At 40.0% G+C, this 17,355-nt stretch overlaps 1 protein-coding gene across 1 annotated transcript in view; it reads right to left on the bottom strand.

Annotated features, from left to right (window-relative positions):
• Positions 1-17,355, bottom strand: part of RGS22 (regulator of G protein signaling 22) — a 71,266-nt gene that overhangs the window by 42,826 nt on the left and 11,085 nt on the right. The window contains exons 3-7 of the mRNA XM_086609329.1: positions 11,251-11,472; positions 7,692-7,777; positions 4,623-4,788; positions 4,110-4,281; positions 495-1,173 (exon numbers count right to left, since the gene is read on the bottom strand). Of these exons, the coding sequence (XP_086465455.1) occupies positions 495-1,173; positions 4,110-4,281; positions 4,623-4,788; positions 7,692-7,777; positions 11,251-11,472 (1,325 nt within the window). The remainder of the gene's footprint in view (positions 1-494; positions 1,174-4,109; positions 4,282-4,622; positions 4,789-7,691; positions 7,778-11,250; positions 11,473-17,355) is intronic.

Genomic DNA, 17,355 nt, shown 5'->3' on the forward strand with positions numbered 1-17,355 from the left:
CTACTGGTTAAACTGCTGTCATGCAACATGTTTTTAATTGTAGGCTGCAGAAGCCAAAACAGTTTTTCCACAAATTAGAGACAGGTTGTGTATAAGACAAAATGTACAGTGCCTTAGAATAGACAATCTAAATCCAGCAGAGCCTTTCATTAAAGCAGTTTGTCATACTGAATGCCCTACTTGTGAGTTTAAGTTCTTTTATTCTTTTTTTTTTTCTTTCTGTTGCCATCTGTTTTCCAAATCTCTTTCTAACAAAGCCTTAATACTACAGTGATTCTGACTTCACGTAAGCTTTGCAAACATGACTCTGCGAAAAGAGCTTTATCAGCTTCAGCAGAGGCATTCCTGACTTACTCTGTCAGGACACTCATGATTACTTTAATTGTGTCTGCTCTATTCAGACATTACAATTTATTCTGAAATCTCAAAACCTGCATTGATCTAGGTTACAAGTATAAAAACAATGGGAATAGCTGTTAAATAATGAGAAGTACCTTTGCTGCCTTGTAGTGTCCTTAAGAGCCTTTAGTCTTTCAATATCCATCCAGAGCCACCAGTACCTCTCCCCGAGTGTTCCTTTAATGAACTTCTTGAATCTTTCAAACTCGTGTCTGTTGCCAGTGTCATAAGTCCTATGACTAATACACCAGGCAGCCCTACTGTCTGCCCCATTACTTTCAGAACTTGATCTTATGCTTACTTCTTCAGCATCTTGTTCTCTTACGTCTCCCTTGGAGTCCAAGACAGTAAATGGGGAACTTTGGGAAAAGAGTGACTCTGCAATACCACGGGCAAATTCAGTATTTGCTAACTCATGTGTAAACACTTCAGGCTGTTTGTGGAAATCTACATCACTCTCAATGTCAGCAGCTGGCTGGTGAGTCAGTTCTGAAATGGGTTCCTTCATTACAAATTGAGTATAAGCTGGTATGAATTCTTCTCGTATCTGAAAAGCTGTGCTTTCCTGTCCATTTTCTTCTTTTGCTGCACTGTCCCATTTTGGGTCTAGATAAACTCCCAACTGAGTGTGGAAAGGAGGTTCAGCAACGGCCACAGAAGAACCCTCCCAAGCCTCTCTGGATCTCTCTCTAATAATGCCAGCTTTTGCTGATGCTGTCTTTGAAGGGGAAAGGAAACTCCGTTGGTGGCATTCCTTAGACAGAGAATCTGCTCCTGCATGAAATTGGAAAAGATCATTGAACACCATTTTGATTCAAGACTGTTGTTTTGCATATAAACATTTCCAACTTAAAAAATGCAACATATTTATATTGTGCTGCTGCAAAATAATCAGACCATGCCACATTGCAGAGCACGGAATAGCAGAGGAGCTTCTGCTGTTGCTATCTGGCTAGAAACTCAGCCCCATGACTCAGAAACTCATTCCCTGTTGAATTCCAGCAGAACAACAGAGTTCAGGACCAACTCCCTCTGGAGCCAATTGTCATTGTTTACTCAGCTGAGCATCCCAGCTCCTCGGCACTTGTTAAACCACCTTGTTGTGCTTCAAGGCCTGGTTTCTTCCTGAGCATTTGGTCATAATTGGATCAAAGTCACAGTATGTAGCAGGATTGGTTTTCATTTAGGCCTGAGGAAGCTAGTAAGTGGTAATTCTTTGTCTACTTATGTTGATTATTGCAAAAGACTAAAACATAAAAGAGGCCTCTGTCAGTTGGGTAAAATCTTGACATATGTAGGAGGATGACAAAACAAATTATTATGTCAAGGCTCTGGAAACATTTAAAAATCCTGCAGTCCAATCTGCCACCCAGAAATTACTCCTTTCCATTTAGAGATATTTTTTTCATTTAGAGATAACTAACAAGTCCAGAACAGTTACCAGCTCTGTTTTTATAGTCTCCAGTTCTTTACTTAATTCCTTTTACCCAGCTCCTCATTGTCCCCATGCTATTAAGCATGTCCTGCCATCCTGGTCTGCTGAGAAAGAAACTTACTGCTTTAACTTGTTCAAATATTTTTTTTACTTCTGCCAGACTTTTAGCAAATTAAGTACTTCTGGAGCGTGTTGGCAAAGATGACCTTGACTAGACATACTGCTTAGCTAGGTTAATGCTGCTGTCACTGTATAAGTCAGTCCTGTAAAACTCAGCAGAATAACTACAGATAGCGTGAACAGCAGTAGAATGTAAGTGAAAGTAAGAAAAAACAAATTCATAATTGTGGCTCTACAATATCTTCATGTCAATCCAGTGTTTAAACTATAGAATAAACTGAATCTTCATATTTCCCTAAAGCTAAAATGTGGGCTTTCATACTCTATTGTATCACTAAGACAAAACATTGTCAATGAGGAGTCTGCTACAACCTCTGAGCACGGGCACTACATCAGGCTGTGACAGAAAAAGATTAAATCTCTCAGATCCACTAATTCACATTTGCAATGTTACTGGCCTCTGTAACCCTCTATGGGGGCCTAGTCAATAAATTACAATGGCAGATGGACATTCCTTCCATCTTCCTTCAAAAATAAGCCACATCTAACCAGTGCTGGCCACTGTCACAGACAGCCACTTGGATTAGGAACATGGCATAGAAATTCCCTGCTCTGCACTTACATAATATCGTGTGTAAGTACATATGGCACGATATGTTGACAATATAAAAATCAGTGTGATTTAAAATATCTTTTCTTATTTCTAAACTATTGCAAATGTTTTCACTTGACAAAGAAGAATTATAGCTTCTCAACACAGTTCTGTGAAATTGAAACATGAAGAGTGATTTCACAGGACCTGAGGGAATTAGGGAGAGAGATACACAGCTCTTGAGTAATCAAAAGCCAAATGGCTCAAGATTTTGCTCAAGACATTAATTGATAACCCAGATCCAACTGAAGCAGTGAGCAAGGAATTCAAACTGGATTGTCCAAGCAAATACCTTATCTATTGAACTCTTTAATCACAGGCTGGCTCTGAGAAACTTAGCTGATGCCCTTTATTGCTTCCAGTGCCTGACCAGGTGGATACTGTGCCTAAAAAAAATTTTCTGACTGAAAGAATTCCCATGAAATAAGGATAAAGAAGAGTCATAAGCACATGTAAAATGAAGGTCTATGTATTAAAATAAAGTTTTCAGTTAGAAGATGTAAAATATTCATTGAGGCAAAATGCTCTTGACTGCAATACAATCACAGCAAAAGAGGACAGGGAGGCTTTCCATAGGTCTGTGCCCAGCCCACTGCAGCATAGAGCTGTACTACATTACAACGCTCTGCGAGAATGTTGCATTTGTGACCTCTCCGCTCACAGCACTGCAAAAATTAGGGGTAGAGTCATAAGCTGCAAACAAGTGTGACTTGAATAACTTCATTAATTATCCGTGCAACAGCAATGTATTTCCTGGGGTGATCCTCCTGGGTTTGGGAAAGAAGACAGACTTCTGGAGTTACCATGTCTTCTGATTTTCCATTCAGCCATTGAACTCCAAGGTTCCTGCAGTATAAGTCTCAAAGTGGAATGGCTGCTTTTTCCTCTAAGAACAGGGAGAGAGAACTCCTAACATATGAGCTGAGACTTCTCTGTTCATCTTACTACTGCCTGTGGAGCAGAAGCAAGGCTATGCAATCAGGTATGTCCATATGTGCATCTGTGTATTCTCTCCCAGTATCATTGAATCTTGCTGAACAATTTTAGTTAAATTTGACAGATAGACCAGAGTGTCACAAATTATTACTTTCTACAAGATTCATAAAAATTGGCAGCCAAAAGGCCCTCAAGTGCCCAACATAAATACCCCAAGAAGATGGCTGCTACACAAATCATACATTATCAAATACCCAAAGAATCCAGACAAGAAAGTCTTTCAAAACATATCAAATGGAAAAAAAATCCCTCAGCTGAAACTTACAGATATCTGTGAGACAGCAATATGTAAGAAGTTTCTACTCTCATAAAATTACTTGGCTACTAGCTCAGATTTTCATTTAATGTTGTGACTATGGAAAGAAACAAATCCCCATCTGAAGCCTAAGATACCATGTGATACTCAAAAGGTAGTAAGTGGAGTTAGCAGCGATTCCTTGGAATGCCTTTTCTTTCCACCTAGTCAGAGCTGTGTTACGAATACTATGGCTGAGCCCAGTTACTTACCCAGAAGGCTATCTTTTTGGCTTAACGAATCGTCTCTTTCATGCTGCCCAGACAAACACTGAATATCATGAATTTGACTAGACATTACAGGTTGCATAAATGAATTTGTAGTTTTCGTGGATTCACTTCGTTTTGCTAACATAAACCAATCCTTTGTCTGAGAAACCGTAGCCTAGGAAAAGAAATGTCATAGAATAATTCAAATTTCTGTATTTATTGCAGTTTTTCTGAAAGCAGGCTTACTATCTATAGGCATTTTGTGCAGTGTGTTTGTGCAGATTTCTGTAATGATAGCTCACAGTGAAGAGACATGCATGACAATAGCTGAGTATACTTGTAACACAGCTTCTGTTTAAGCAGTATTACAACCCATCAACCTTCTTCTATAATACAAAGAGCTTTGAAAATTCAGAGAAACAGTTGTCCAATTAGATTGTGACTTCAGTTACAATAATTTAAACCAATTCATTCAATCTGACTTGATGTTACATCTAGTAAACATGTTTATTTTACCTGACCAAGCGATACGTAGAACTTCTTCATAGTAAAATAAGCGTCTTCCTCCTCAGGAGGGGGAGAACTGGGATGTTTCTTCCTTATCCAGGGATAGTAGTCACTATCTATAATAAAATTAATGCCAGTCTTGCTCCATTCTACCTGTGATATCAATTTAGCTAGCCTGAAATTAGATGTTGAGACAATAAAATAGTTTATTTTAGCTTTTAATCAGAGAAACAGTTGATTTTTCCCCAGAAGAGGCAGTGAAAAACGTGATCAATCTGAAAATAAATTACAGAGAATTTAATGGTCTGCTTTACTATTTCTCCCTCGGCCCGCTGTCACTTATGTAAACGCCAGTACTGCCATTCCACTTTCCATTAGCTTTACAGATGATGGCCTGCTTTGCATTATCAAGCTTTACCAGTAAAACTGATTTCTGTCAGGGTGATCTTGCATGTATCTATGCAGTCCCAAGCCCTGGCAAGAAGCCCTTAAACATTTTGATCACTAAAATAAAACCATTCTCCCAGATTGCAGAAGCCCTGTATCACTACCATTTCCTGGTCCTGTTACGAGCAATCTTCCAGGTGCAATGCCACAGCAGTGATCATACTGATTGAACTTTCAGATGATAACAAGGCAGCTGGTGCTACCTTGTTCAGCGGCTGCTATATAAGGACTTCATAGTACTGAACAGCACTCCAGTGCTGCCTTGTGTTAGTGTGGACCTTGCAATGTTCAGGAAAAGGCAGTCTTAGAATCACACAACGATAATGAGGATGCTCTGAGCTCAAGAACTGTGGCAGAACTTACTCAGCTAAGTTAGAAAGCAGAACAAAACCAACCAAGATGCATGTGAAGGGAAGAAGTCTATGCCCGAGCCTATGGCCATGACCTGAATGCCTAGTTTTGTTTGTCCCATTGTTTGAGAGCGAATAGGATTTCATTATAAGGTCGGACTGTCTTCAATGTATCTTTAAATGCCAGTTTCCCTCTTAACATCTCAACTTCTCTTGATCCTGATTCAGCAAAGCAACTTAAAACACTGATGTCAATGAAAATGAGACACATGCTTAGACTTAGTTTAATGTAATTCTCTTTGGTAGCTCTGCTTGATCGAGAAAATACTTTGCTATAGCAGAAGATCAATTTTTTAGTGTTTCACAAGGCCCAGACACCTGTAAAGCAGCCTTCTACTAAAGGTAAAAAGAGGCACTCTTTCATACTTTGCTTATTCTTTGCACAATTTTCTCTTTGAATTTCCCTTTCAGTATTTAGGAACTTCCCTTGCAGTATTTAGGATATGAAAAGTTAAAAATATTTTGAAACTTTTAATGCAGTAGTCTATACTCCAGTAACTAGTCATTACAATCAACAAATATTAGTTTTGTGAACCCTAATACCAGGCTGCCTCTCCTTTTAGGATCCCTAAAATACACTACAGTTCTCAGCATCTAGATACAATCTTAAGGGATGTAGAGGCAGATCCTTCCAAAAAGCACACTAAAATTCCTGAACATCTGCTGAAAGGACATCTGGAAAAATACAGCAAGTGTATAACTGTAAATCATCCAACTATGCCACGGCATCCCACAGAGGACCTTGCAAAAGGAAGTCTGAGAGTGGGCCCAACACTGATTCCCTGTTGCTATCTGGCTAGAAACTCAGCTCCATGACTCGGAAACTCATTCCTTGTTGAATGTATAAGATTTACAACAACAGTATAAGCAAGTGGAGACCAGTGATGAGCGGCATTCCTAAGGGGTTGGTATTAGAACCAGTGCTGTTTTAACATCTTTGTCAATGACATGGACAGTGGGATTCAGTGCACCCTCAGCAAGTTTGCTGATGACACCAAGCTGTGTGGTGTGGTCAGCATGCTGAAGGGAAGGGATGCCATCCAGAGGGACCTTGAAAGGCTCGAGAGGTTAGCCTGTGCGAACTTCATGAAGGTCAAGTGCAAGGCCCTGCACGTGGGCCGGGGCAATCCCAAGCACAAGTACAGGCTGGGCAGAGAATGGATTGAGAGCAGCCCTGAGGAGAAGGACTTGGAGGTGTGGGTTGATGAGAAGCTCAACATGAGCCGGCAATGTGTGCTGGCAGCCCAGAAAGCCAGCTGTATCCTGGCCTGCATCCAAAGAAGCATGGCCAGCAGGTTGAGGGAGGTGATTCTGCCCCTCTACTCTGCTGTCATGAGATGCCACCTGGAGTACTGCATTCAGCTCTGGGGTCCCCAACATAAGTAGGACATAGACGTGTTGGAGCGAATCCAGAGGAGGACCACAAAGATGGTCAGAGGGCTGGAGCACCTCTCCTTTGAAGACAGGCTGAGAGAGTTGGGTCGTTCAGCCTGGAGAAGGCTCTGGAGAGACCTTCTAGCAGCCTTCCAGTACCTAAAGGGGGCCTACAAGAAAGCTGGAGAGGGACTTTTTACAAGGGCATGCAGTGATATGACAAGGGGAAATGGCTTTAAACTGAAAGAGGGTTCATTTAGAATAGATATAAAGAAGAAGTTCTTCACTCAGAGGGTGGTGAGGCACTGGAATGAGTTGCCCAGAGAAGTTGTGGATGCCTCATCCCTGGAAGTGTTCAAGGTCAGGTTGAAGGCTTCAAGCAACCTGATGTAGGGGGTTTGGAACTAAATGATCTTTAAGGTCCTTTTCAACCCAAACCATTCTATGATTCTATACAAAACTAGTAATTGAAATAAAAAGAACTGGCTGTTTTTTTCCAAATTGATTTCATGGATTCATATCTTCCACTTACATGGCCTCCATATTGATTAGAGAGATGCATTGCTACCATGATATCCCAATGGAACAGAGATTCAGGAAACAGTAAACCACACTCTTTCTCTGTCTGTAATGGTGTAATTTAGCTTGTAATTCATGACCAAGGAGAATTACGGAACAATGAGTGAAGAAAGTCACTGATTTTGCTTTGTCCAGGTTACTCAAATGCTAAAATTAAACAGGACAAGAGGTGAGAGAAAACATATTAAAGGTACTGTGAAGATGAATTAGGTCAAAAAGAAAATTGTACGCATTTAAAACTGAGGGACAGCATAAAAGATTGCAATACCTGTATTCAAAGTAACAGTCGCTTTCTAGAAATGCTGGAAGTCTTTCTTTCTTAATCCACTGGATTGCTTGTTCTCGATGAAGACACTATTGGAAAAAGAATGCTGAAGTTTTGAAGTATTCTTGACTTTCTTGTTTTGTTTGCCATGTAACAGATTCTCTCCACCCCTCTTCTACAGAAGCATTGTCTCAGGAAGACAAATGTACAATAAGCACCTTCGTTATCCAGTTTGGCCTTAATCTTGCTGGGACAATTGAGTTAGTTTATATTCCTATTAACAGCAGTCTAAGCCTCAGTGCCTCATCAAAGCAGCAAGGGAGGTGCCTCAAAAGATTGGTTTGGGCTGTGGAAGGGAGGTGTTGAGCAGTGAGCTACACAGAGCAAGCTCACAAAAAAAAACTATGCCTAGAGTCTTACACAGAGAGCAAGCTCTCTGTCTATGGGCCTCAGTAATCCATAGCTGTTTCCCTTAGAAATGACATACAGCACACTTTTAAATATTTTTTTTTAAGAGCATACATTTTCCACTCTTAGGGGATGACCTGTTTTATTTATCTAAGGTTTTTTTTCCTTTTAGTGAAAAAAAAAAAGCATTTTTCCTTTTAGTGAAAGTTCAGAAGAATGCAGTAACTCTGCTTGTCCATAAAAACAGGTGAAGTTTGGGCAAGGATGGATGCTACTTGCTATATCAGATAATCAGTTCATGTAAATTACATTTTAAATTTTCTTTCCGTGAGCTAATTTTCCATTAGGGACAAGGGTTATTTCTGCCTCATATATATCTGTAGGGGATTAAAAAAATCTGAATTACTCAGAAAGTGGGTGGTTTCATTTAGAGAGAATAAAATATTTCAAAATATGGAAAGCTTATGTTGGCAGTAGCTCATACAGTGTAATTTGTAGAGATGGAGACTAATTACTCCCAACCACAGAGTGTATGCCTCCTTTTGGTAACTGACAAGCTTTTCTGAATACAGAAAATCGTGTCTTTATTTTGGCATTTAATATTTATGTATTTACTGACTCATAGCCCGTTTTTTTATCTGAGTGATTCATAACATGTTCGTGTCTGTACATGGCTGGTATGTATAAGTACGTGTAGTATCAGAAGGAAAGAACCTCTACTCTTTTCCCTTCCCCAGAGAAAGATGCTACATTTAGTCTGATGGAGTCGGCTACCTTGGGTAGCTTCCTTACCCAGTCAGCCTTAGGCCTTGCTGGGACCCAATCCAGTAAAGCTTTTAGCACGTGTTTAAGTTTAAGCATGTGTTTAACTTCCCTTGATTAAAGTTAAACACATACTTAAGTGCTTTGCTGAACTGAGGTTTCTCTGAAGTAAGGTATGCGGGATGCCAGCCAGTTTCTTTCCATAGTTGTGATCAATTCTACCCAACTCTGCAGGGTTTTTTCTGAATGTATTTTATGCCAAGTTGATTTTGACTGTTGATGAGAAGATACTTACCTCCATATCAAGAATTCGCAAGTGCACATGCACACATGCACACATACAGAGAAATTTTCCTTACCTGTAAATTTGTAACAGTCCGAAAGGGAAGAAAATTACCCAGAAAAATACCACTAGGTGTATTTCTTAGGCAAAATGTGTTTAAATTCAGGCTGTAGCCTGAAAGGTCTAATAGGATTCCCCAATCATAGCTCATTTTTTCCATAGTAATGTGCCAGTGATGGCCACTCAAGGTGCCTTTTTTAGCAACGTAACATTCAGAGCAACTGTCAATCTCTTCAGTCGGTGTGAAGAAAACAGTCAAGGCAAAGGAGGCAGCATCACCCAGTGACTGGAAGATCAAATCCTATTTGATCTGAACTGAACTGTTTGATGCAGTTGGTCTAGGATGGCTTCTGGTGCAGTCATAGTATAGCACAATAAAGGAGGCTGACTTCTTTCATCTTGTGTAGTTGGCAGTGACAGTTTTTGGCATGGTGTTTTGTAGGCCATTTTGTTCCAGCTCAGCCTTGAGATGCCAAGCTGAACTGGATGAGGCATCTAGGTCACCTGTCCACCGAATGAGGAGTCAAAAACAAGAGGAAGCATCACCCTTTCCCCCAAAAAGGAGAAGAAAGTGTAGTGAGGCATAGTGCTCCTGAAAAGGCCATAATACTTCCGATCTTAAATAATACAGGAGTCCTCTTGCGTCAAACCACATGAAAGATGTAAATAATGACTTCGAATTTGTCAAGAAAGGCCATCCACAGTTGCAATGATATAAGGTTATCTCAGAGAGCAACATTAGCCACACTTGCACAAGCACACATTTCCTCAGTTGAATCGTGAGAGCAGATAAGAGATCAAGAATAGCCCTTCTGCTTTTGTGATCTCAAGCAAAGCATATTTGGATGAGACTTTGGGCAACCTGGTGTAGTGGAGGGTTTCCCTGCCCATGGCAGGGGGGTTGAACTAGATGATCTTTGAGGTCCCTTCCAACCCAAACCATTCTATGGTTCTATGATTTTTAAAAATAATGATTTAACAGGGTAGGGATGCCTGTGAGCTTTGTCCTATTGTTGCCATTGTCCCACTTAGCTGCAGATAATTGCAATCTTACATTACTATCATTTTGTTAAACATCATTGCCTTTTGGCCTCTCTCAACACTGTTTTCTTTTCTGAAAATCATTAAGCTTATAGTAGGCAGAGCAGCAGACTGTTACAACTCCCTGATTTTCTCTCAGCTTTCCAGCTATGACATAATTTAGAGCAGCCGCCTCTGAAAATGTAGCAAGACCTTAGCCTGGCCTTGAATGAAGTCCCATCAGTCACACCAATGCAAAGTAAGCAGGAAAGGAATAAACCAAGTATCCCAGAGAAATATTTTTTCTCCTCCAAACCTGTTCTTTAAAGGTAAACTCTAAACTCCCACAACTAATTATACTATCTTGTAGCCTCTCAAGTGCATATGGTGCTTCAATTCCCAGTTTTAACCTGCCTAATTTAGTACTGAAGAAAGCCCTGAAAGCAAACAGGTAAGAATACCAAAATTGATTGTGCCTGAGCAAGTCTGAAACAAGAATTTTTTTCTAAAATCCAACCTAGCTTTCCATTTAGTTTTCTTGTTGCCAAAGATTATTTTCTCTGGCCATTTCAATTGATGTTAACCATGTAAAACCTTTGGGAATTAATGGAAGAGAGACTTATGTGTTGCCAGACCACAGATGAGCTCATAGCCACACAAGGAAATTAATTAATAAGGAAAGACTGAGATGCATTAGTTTCAGTCAATTTGCACATTCCAGGGATCACTAGTAAAGTAACTGTTGTCATAATATTTTTTCTTTTAATATTAAAAAAGTATTCAGACCACACAACTGAATCTTGCCTTATGGATTCTTCAAAATTCTGTGCTACAGGATGTACATGTGTAATTCCGTTCACTTGTCTGCTAGACACATGTGCGTTCCAGGGCATAATTTGGCCCATCATTATGTTTTCCTAACATAAATTAACATTTTTCCCAAGCTACCAAGCCAAACACAACAATAACTACTGCCAGTATCACTACAGTAAGATCTAAATATAAACTCAGGGGCTATAAGATGCTTACCATAGTGTTGTAATTTGGATCAATATTGAAGGTTGGAGAAGCACTGCGCATTTTGGAGAGCTGCCCGTGATTCTTTGCTTTCCTTAGAACGCCATAAATGGGATTTGGAGGTTTCTGATCATGTAGAATTTTTTTCAGCTGACTTTCCAGGCATTGTGGGGCATCATTAATTACTTCAAAAACCCCAAAGTCAGGGTTAAACTTAACTGGCTGGGCAAAAGTCTGCAAAAGAAATTTGGAAAGTTTATAACATTGTAATAAGGGAATTCTTTTATTTAAGAAAGTTACTTTTTATAGTATAGAAGCATCCTGCAAAATGCAAGCTGCTACTATGAGGCTTCTTTCTCTTGCCTGCTGTATTTTATGTTTAGGGCCCGGAATAGTAACTTTTCTGCATTCTTGTTCTTTAGACTCTTCACTGTATAGCCTTCCATAGCATTCCTACTTTTTGTCTCAGCTATGTTTAATTGTCAAGAATTTATCTAATTCTAGATCACAGACCATTCTTTTTCATATGAAAATAATAGATCCAGTACATAGATGTCTAGAATATATAATTCACAGTGATTTTAATGACTGTTCTGCAGGAGGCTACTTACCTATAGGATCATTCTGTGATTCTGTGATCAGATGTCCAGTGCTATTCTCCCATTCATTACCACAAACAATCAAGGCTTGAAAAGATTAGCAATGAAGCTGGCCTTTTATGTGAGATATATTTGAGGAGGACGAATCTGAAGATTTCCATATGTAGTAAAAGTTTTTCACCATGTTGCTACTTGTAGGTCAAACACCTATCAAAACCTATGGCCTGTAGTAAGTTTTATTATACACCACTGGTTCAGTCAGATACTGTACAATACATGAGGCAGACCAAACTTCAACATCAACTATGTAATTGTAACGTTTATAAACTCAAAAAAACCCGCTGCATGTGTACACATTAAAACAGAGCCATCTTTCGTCTTTTGAGCTCTGTTATTAGGTATTTCCCTAAAAGGTAATCTTTCAAATTCTTGTACTTGAAAGGAAGAGGGCAAATATGGATGGATTTTACAGAAGTAATGGGGGATACCCAACACAGTTATGAATATGGAGATTATATACAACCGAAGCATATAAGCATCTCCATACTGAGCTGGAGGACAAGAAGGCATGTTATATTTAAGAACTGAAGAAAATCCTGGCCATGTCCAAACCCAGTGCCAAAATTCTTTTGGGCTTTGTTCCAGACAGGATCCCACCTGGTGTTTGTACAGTTGTCGTTCCCCTGCACTTAATAAGATTCTTTTTTTCAAGCACTGTATTTTTCCTTTCCTTGAACTTTTTCATATATCACATATATACACACGCATAGACATAATTCATATACATACTACATATGCTGAATACATGCTACATATAATACAGAAACCTATTACAGACCAATTTTATTCTTCTTCACTCCTATTAAGTTCAAAGTAACCATGTCAGTGTCAGCTATTTTGTAACTTCTGTTTGAAGCCCCCTTGTTGATCAATGTCTTGTAGAGCAATGCCCAGGATAGAACCATGTGGCTGCAACATGTGGTTACGACATTCCGTACTTATCCCATAATGTCTCACTGCAGAGGCTCAGCCTGGCAAAACACGTAGCATGTGAGAGTTTTAAGTGCGTGATTAGTGCCTATGACATCAGACTGTCAGTGCTTAGAGCCATGCATTGAATTGCATTAGTCTGTTTAGTTACCTAACTTCAGTTGAAATCATGGCTTGGTTTTTGTTCTCTGACACCTTGTGCCTCTTTTGGCATTAATTTTCTCCAGGGTACTCTGCAGGTTTTAGTGGTTTTTCTCCAGATGTACTGAACAACATTTTAAAGAGGCTTTTATGTGTAATAGATTTCTCTCTACTTTATTCAGACCTCCTCCCAATTTGCTATGTGTACATTTCATTTACTTTCAAACCTAATTTGGGCTGCTACCAGCTTTTAAGTAAATGACTAACTCTGCAACCTTAATGACTTCCAAATGTATTCTTCCTTATTTATTTTTTCATATTTTATAAAGGAAACAGAAGAAAATACTCTAAGAAAAGAGGTGCATCAGTCTCTCAGGATTTGAAATGCTCATGCTTGTGGCAAAAAGCAAACAAAGTGTAAATTCCATAGTAAAGGGCTATGCGACTAGGCATGACCGGATTATTTTAGTTTCATGTTATTCAATTTGAAAACTAAGCAAAGACAACATTAGTTTATCACACACATGTACTTTTACTTAATCCTTTGTAACTTACTCTAGATCTAGGCTTTTCAATACACATTCTAATTAACTGGACAGAAAACACACGGTAACTTTAATGTAGTGAAACGGATGCCAGAGACAATTTTTAAAACGTAAAGTGCATTGCTATTTTGGGAGTCTGACTATAAATAATTTATAAGACAAATATACTAATGGAACAAAAGAACATACACTCGTGGGGTAAGAAGATCAAGACCATACACTACATACTTGACTGAAAAATGTGGTTCTAGTCCAGATTTTTGGGTTTTGGAACCCAGGAACCTCAAAAGGCATGCATACTTCTTGTATCCGTCAGAGAGAAACCCTTTACTTGATACTAGTAAGACTACATCTCAAATACTGTATCTAATTTTGGGTCCCCAACACAAGAAGGATGTTCATAAATTTGAGTAAGTCAAGCAGACGACCACTGAAATTATCGGAGGTTGGAGAATTTGCCCTGTGAGGAGGGGCTGAGGGAGCAGGGCTTGTTTAGCCTGAAGAAGAGACAGCTCTGGGAGGACCTAGCAGCAGTCTTACAGTACTTACAAGGAGGTTACTGAGTAGATAGAGCTAGGCTTTTCATGGAGGTGCCTGGTGGGAGGACAAGAGACCATGTTCATACACTGAAACAGTAGAGTTTTTGAAGGTAATTGTTGGAGCATTAGCATTGGAACAGATTGTCCAGACCAGCAATGGAATTAGTTGTTGGAGATTTTTGAGACCAACTGGAGAAAGTGCCAAGCAATCTGGTGTCAACACTAAAGCATTGACCCTGCTTTGTGCAGGAGGCTGAACTACAGACCTGCTCAAAGCCCCTTCCAGCATGAGTGTACATTTGATTCTGCACACATCCCAAATTCTACTAGACAGAGCATTTCATCAAAGTATTGAATAAAAGTATTTCAGAATAGATTGTCTTTCTGGAGAAGTGTGTTTCACTTGCTTTCTTAAGAAAACTAGAATGATACATTGGAAGGTTTTTATAAACATAATAAAAGAAGAGGTAAGTCTTGACCTTCTTAACTCATCCCCACCACAAAAATAAAAGTGATAATGTTATGACAAAAATCAGATGGGAACACATAAAAAAAATTAACCTGATTTCTTGTAGGAAACATTTTCCCAGTTACAGTATGGGACAGAGGATCAGTCAATCCATTTCACTCAGTGTGTGAAGAACTTCAGAGCAAAACATACAATCTAGCTATTCCCACACATTACAAGCCACAAAAAAAAACCCTGCTAAATACCCTGTAGCGAACTTAAAACCTTTCCCACAGAAGCCAAGTGCCATAAAATCCTACAATATTTCACAGGACAATAATAAGAGAGATTTATGGCACCACCAATATTCTAGGTCATTGCAATAACAAGGAATCTCATCAGTGAAGATGTCTATGTTAAGGAGTGGATGATAGCCTACACTATAAAGGAAGGGGAAAAATTATCTATGCCAATCTAATATATTAAGAAATGTCTTTCTTACTCTACATTTGGCAAGTGCTTTGGCTTTTTACAGTCAAGTAAAATACACTAACGAAAGACTGAGAGTATCAATGCATTCTTCCCTACATTCTCTCTCTAGTTTGGGCCAATTTTCAACCCTTTGAAGGCAGAAAGGGAACACTCCAGAGCCAAATTATACCTCAAGATGTTAGGAAAAAATAAATCAGGTTTGGCAAGAACCTTGAAGCTTGGGATTCATACATTATCAATTTAACACAATAAATAGGATCAACAAGGAGTTGAGAATACCAACAAGTAAGAAGTCTACAGACTTTACAAACTGTTTCACTCACGGGCAATTCTCCCCTTTGTTGCAGTTTAACCCAGCCAGCAACTAAACACCACACAGCCGCTCACTTACCATCCACCCCCTCCTCAGACAATGGGGAAGAGAATTAAAGGGGAAAAGGGAAGGAGACTCGTGGGTTGAGATAAGAATAATCCCCCTGCCTGAGCAGGACCACCTAGATCAGATCACACAAGAACGCATCCAGGCAGGTTTTGAACATCTCCAGAGAAGGAGACCCCACGACCTCTCTGGGCAGCCTGTTCCAGTGTTCTGTTACCCTTACTGGGAAGAAGTTCTTCCTCATGTTTAAGCGGAACCTCCTATGTTCCAGCTTATATCCATTTCCCCTTGTCCTATCACTGGATGCCACTGAGAAGAGCCTGGCTCCATCCTCATGACAGTCACCCTTCACATATTTATAAACGTTAATGAGGTCCCCCCTCAGTCTCCTCTTCTCCAAGCTAAAGAGACCCAGCTCCCTCAGCCTTTCCTCATAAGGGAGATGCTCCACTCCCTTAATCATCTTTGTGGCCCTGCGCTGGGCCCTCTCAAGCAGTTCCTTGTCCTTCTCGAACTGAGGGGCCCAGAACTGGACACAATATTCCAGATGCGGCCGCACCAGGGCAGAGTAGAGAGGGAGGAGAACCTCTCTCGACCTACTAACCACACCCCAGGATGCCATTGGCCTTCTTGCCACAAGGGCACATTGCTGGCTCATGGTCATCCTGCTGCACACCAAGACCCCAGGTCCCTTTCCCCTGTGCTGTTCCCCAACAGTTCAGTCCCCAACTTGTACTGGTACATGGGGTTGTTCTTACCCAAATGCAAGACTCGACACTTGCCCTTGTTGTATTTCATTAAATTTCTCCCTGCCCAACTCTCCAGCCTGTCCAGGTCTCTCTGAATGGCAACACAGCCTTCAGGTGTGTCAGCCACTCCTCACAGTTTAGTGCGATCAGCAAACTTGCTGACCGTGCACTCTATTCCCTCATCCAAGTCATTGATGAATATGTTGAACAAGTATATATTATTTTCAACAACTATGTTGAAAATAATATATACAAACAAGTAATGCAAGTATAATTGCTCACCACTCAGTGAGGAATGCCTGTCCCATCCCAGCAAGTGATCCTGAAACAGGTAAGTCCAGACACCGCAATCCTGGATGAGCAAGAGGCCCGAAAAGAGAGCAAGAGAGAGAGAGACAGAACTCTCAGAGACTGAGAGTCCAAGATAGAGCCCTTGGAAGAGAACTCCCAGAAGAGAAAGAGCTTCTTCCCAGACAACTCTCATCTATATATTGGGCATGACGTTGCACAATATGGAATACTCCATGGGCGAATTTGGCCCTGAATCTAAGTCTAAGTTCAAATCATAAGAGGAGTTGTGGGCTTTTTGTTCCAGCAATGCTCCCTACCAGCCTGTTGTGCTCCTGCACACTGGCAAAAACATGGGAAACTGAAAGGTCCTTGATGTCTCAGCACAAACTATAAACATCGGTGCGCTATCAACATTCTTCTCATAACAAATCCCAGACTAAATCCAAAACACAGAGCTCTTCTAACTGTTAAAAAGAAAAAACTAACTCTGGCCCAGTCAAAACCAGGACACCCTTGAACTCAGTGTGACCAATGTAACTCGGTGTAGTCATCTCAGCTTCAGAAACAATCTCTGAGCAAACAACAAAAAGCTTTTTTCAGACTGTGGTAGAGCAATACTATTGAATAAATAAACAACTGCATGTATAATTTTGACAGCGAAGAAATTTCTTAGCTTTCAAATGTACATTGAATATAGTTTCAGCTGAAGAATAATAGAATACATAATTCCTAAAACTGGAGTTATGCACTTAACTGAAGGGAAGGCAAATTTTTCTCACTCCTCCCAAAACAGAAACCAAAACAGCATCCATCACCATGTTGCCAGGATATCAGACATATAAAATCTCGCTGTTCTCTGCCTTAACAGTTTTCATATATATTTAACTTCAGATACACTTAACAAATGTGTAAATATGCTCACCACATCCCATCCTGAGTAATGT

The sequence above is a fragment of the Tauraco erythrolophus genome, chromosome 3 (assembly GCF_009769465.1).
Source record: "Tauraco erythrolophus isolate bTauEry1 chromosome 3, bTauEry1.pri, whole genome shotgun sequence".
Taxonomy (NCBI): Eukaryota; Metazoa; Chordata; class Aves; order Musophagiformes; family Musophagidae; genus Tauraco; species Tauraco erythrolophus.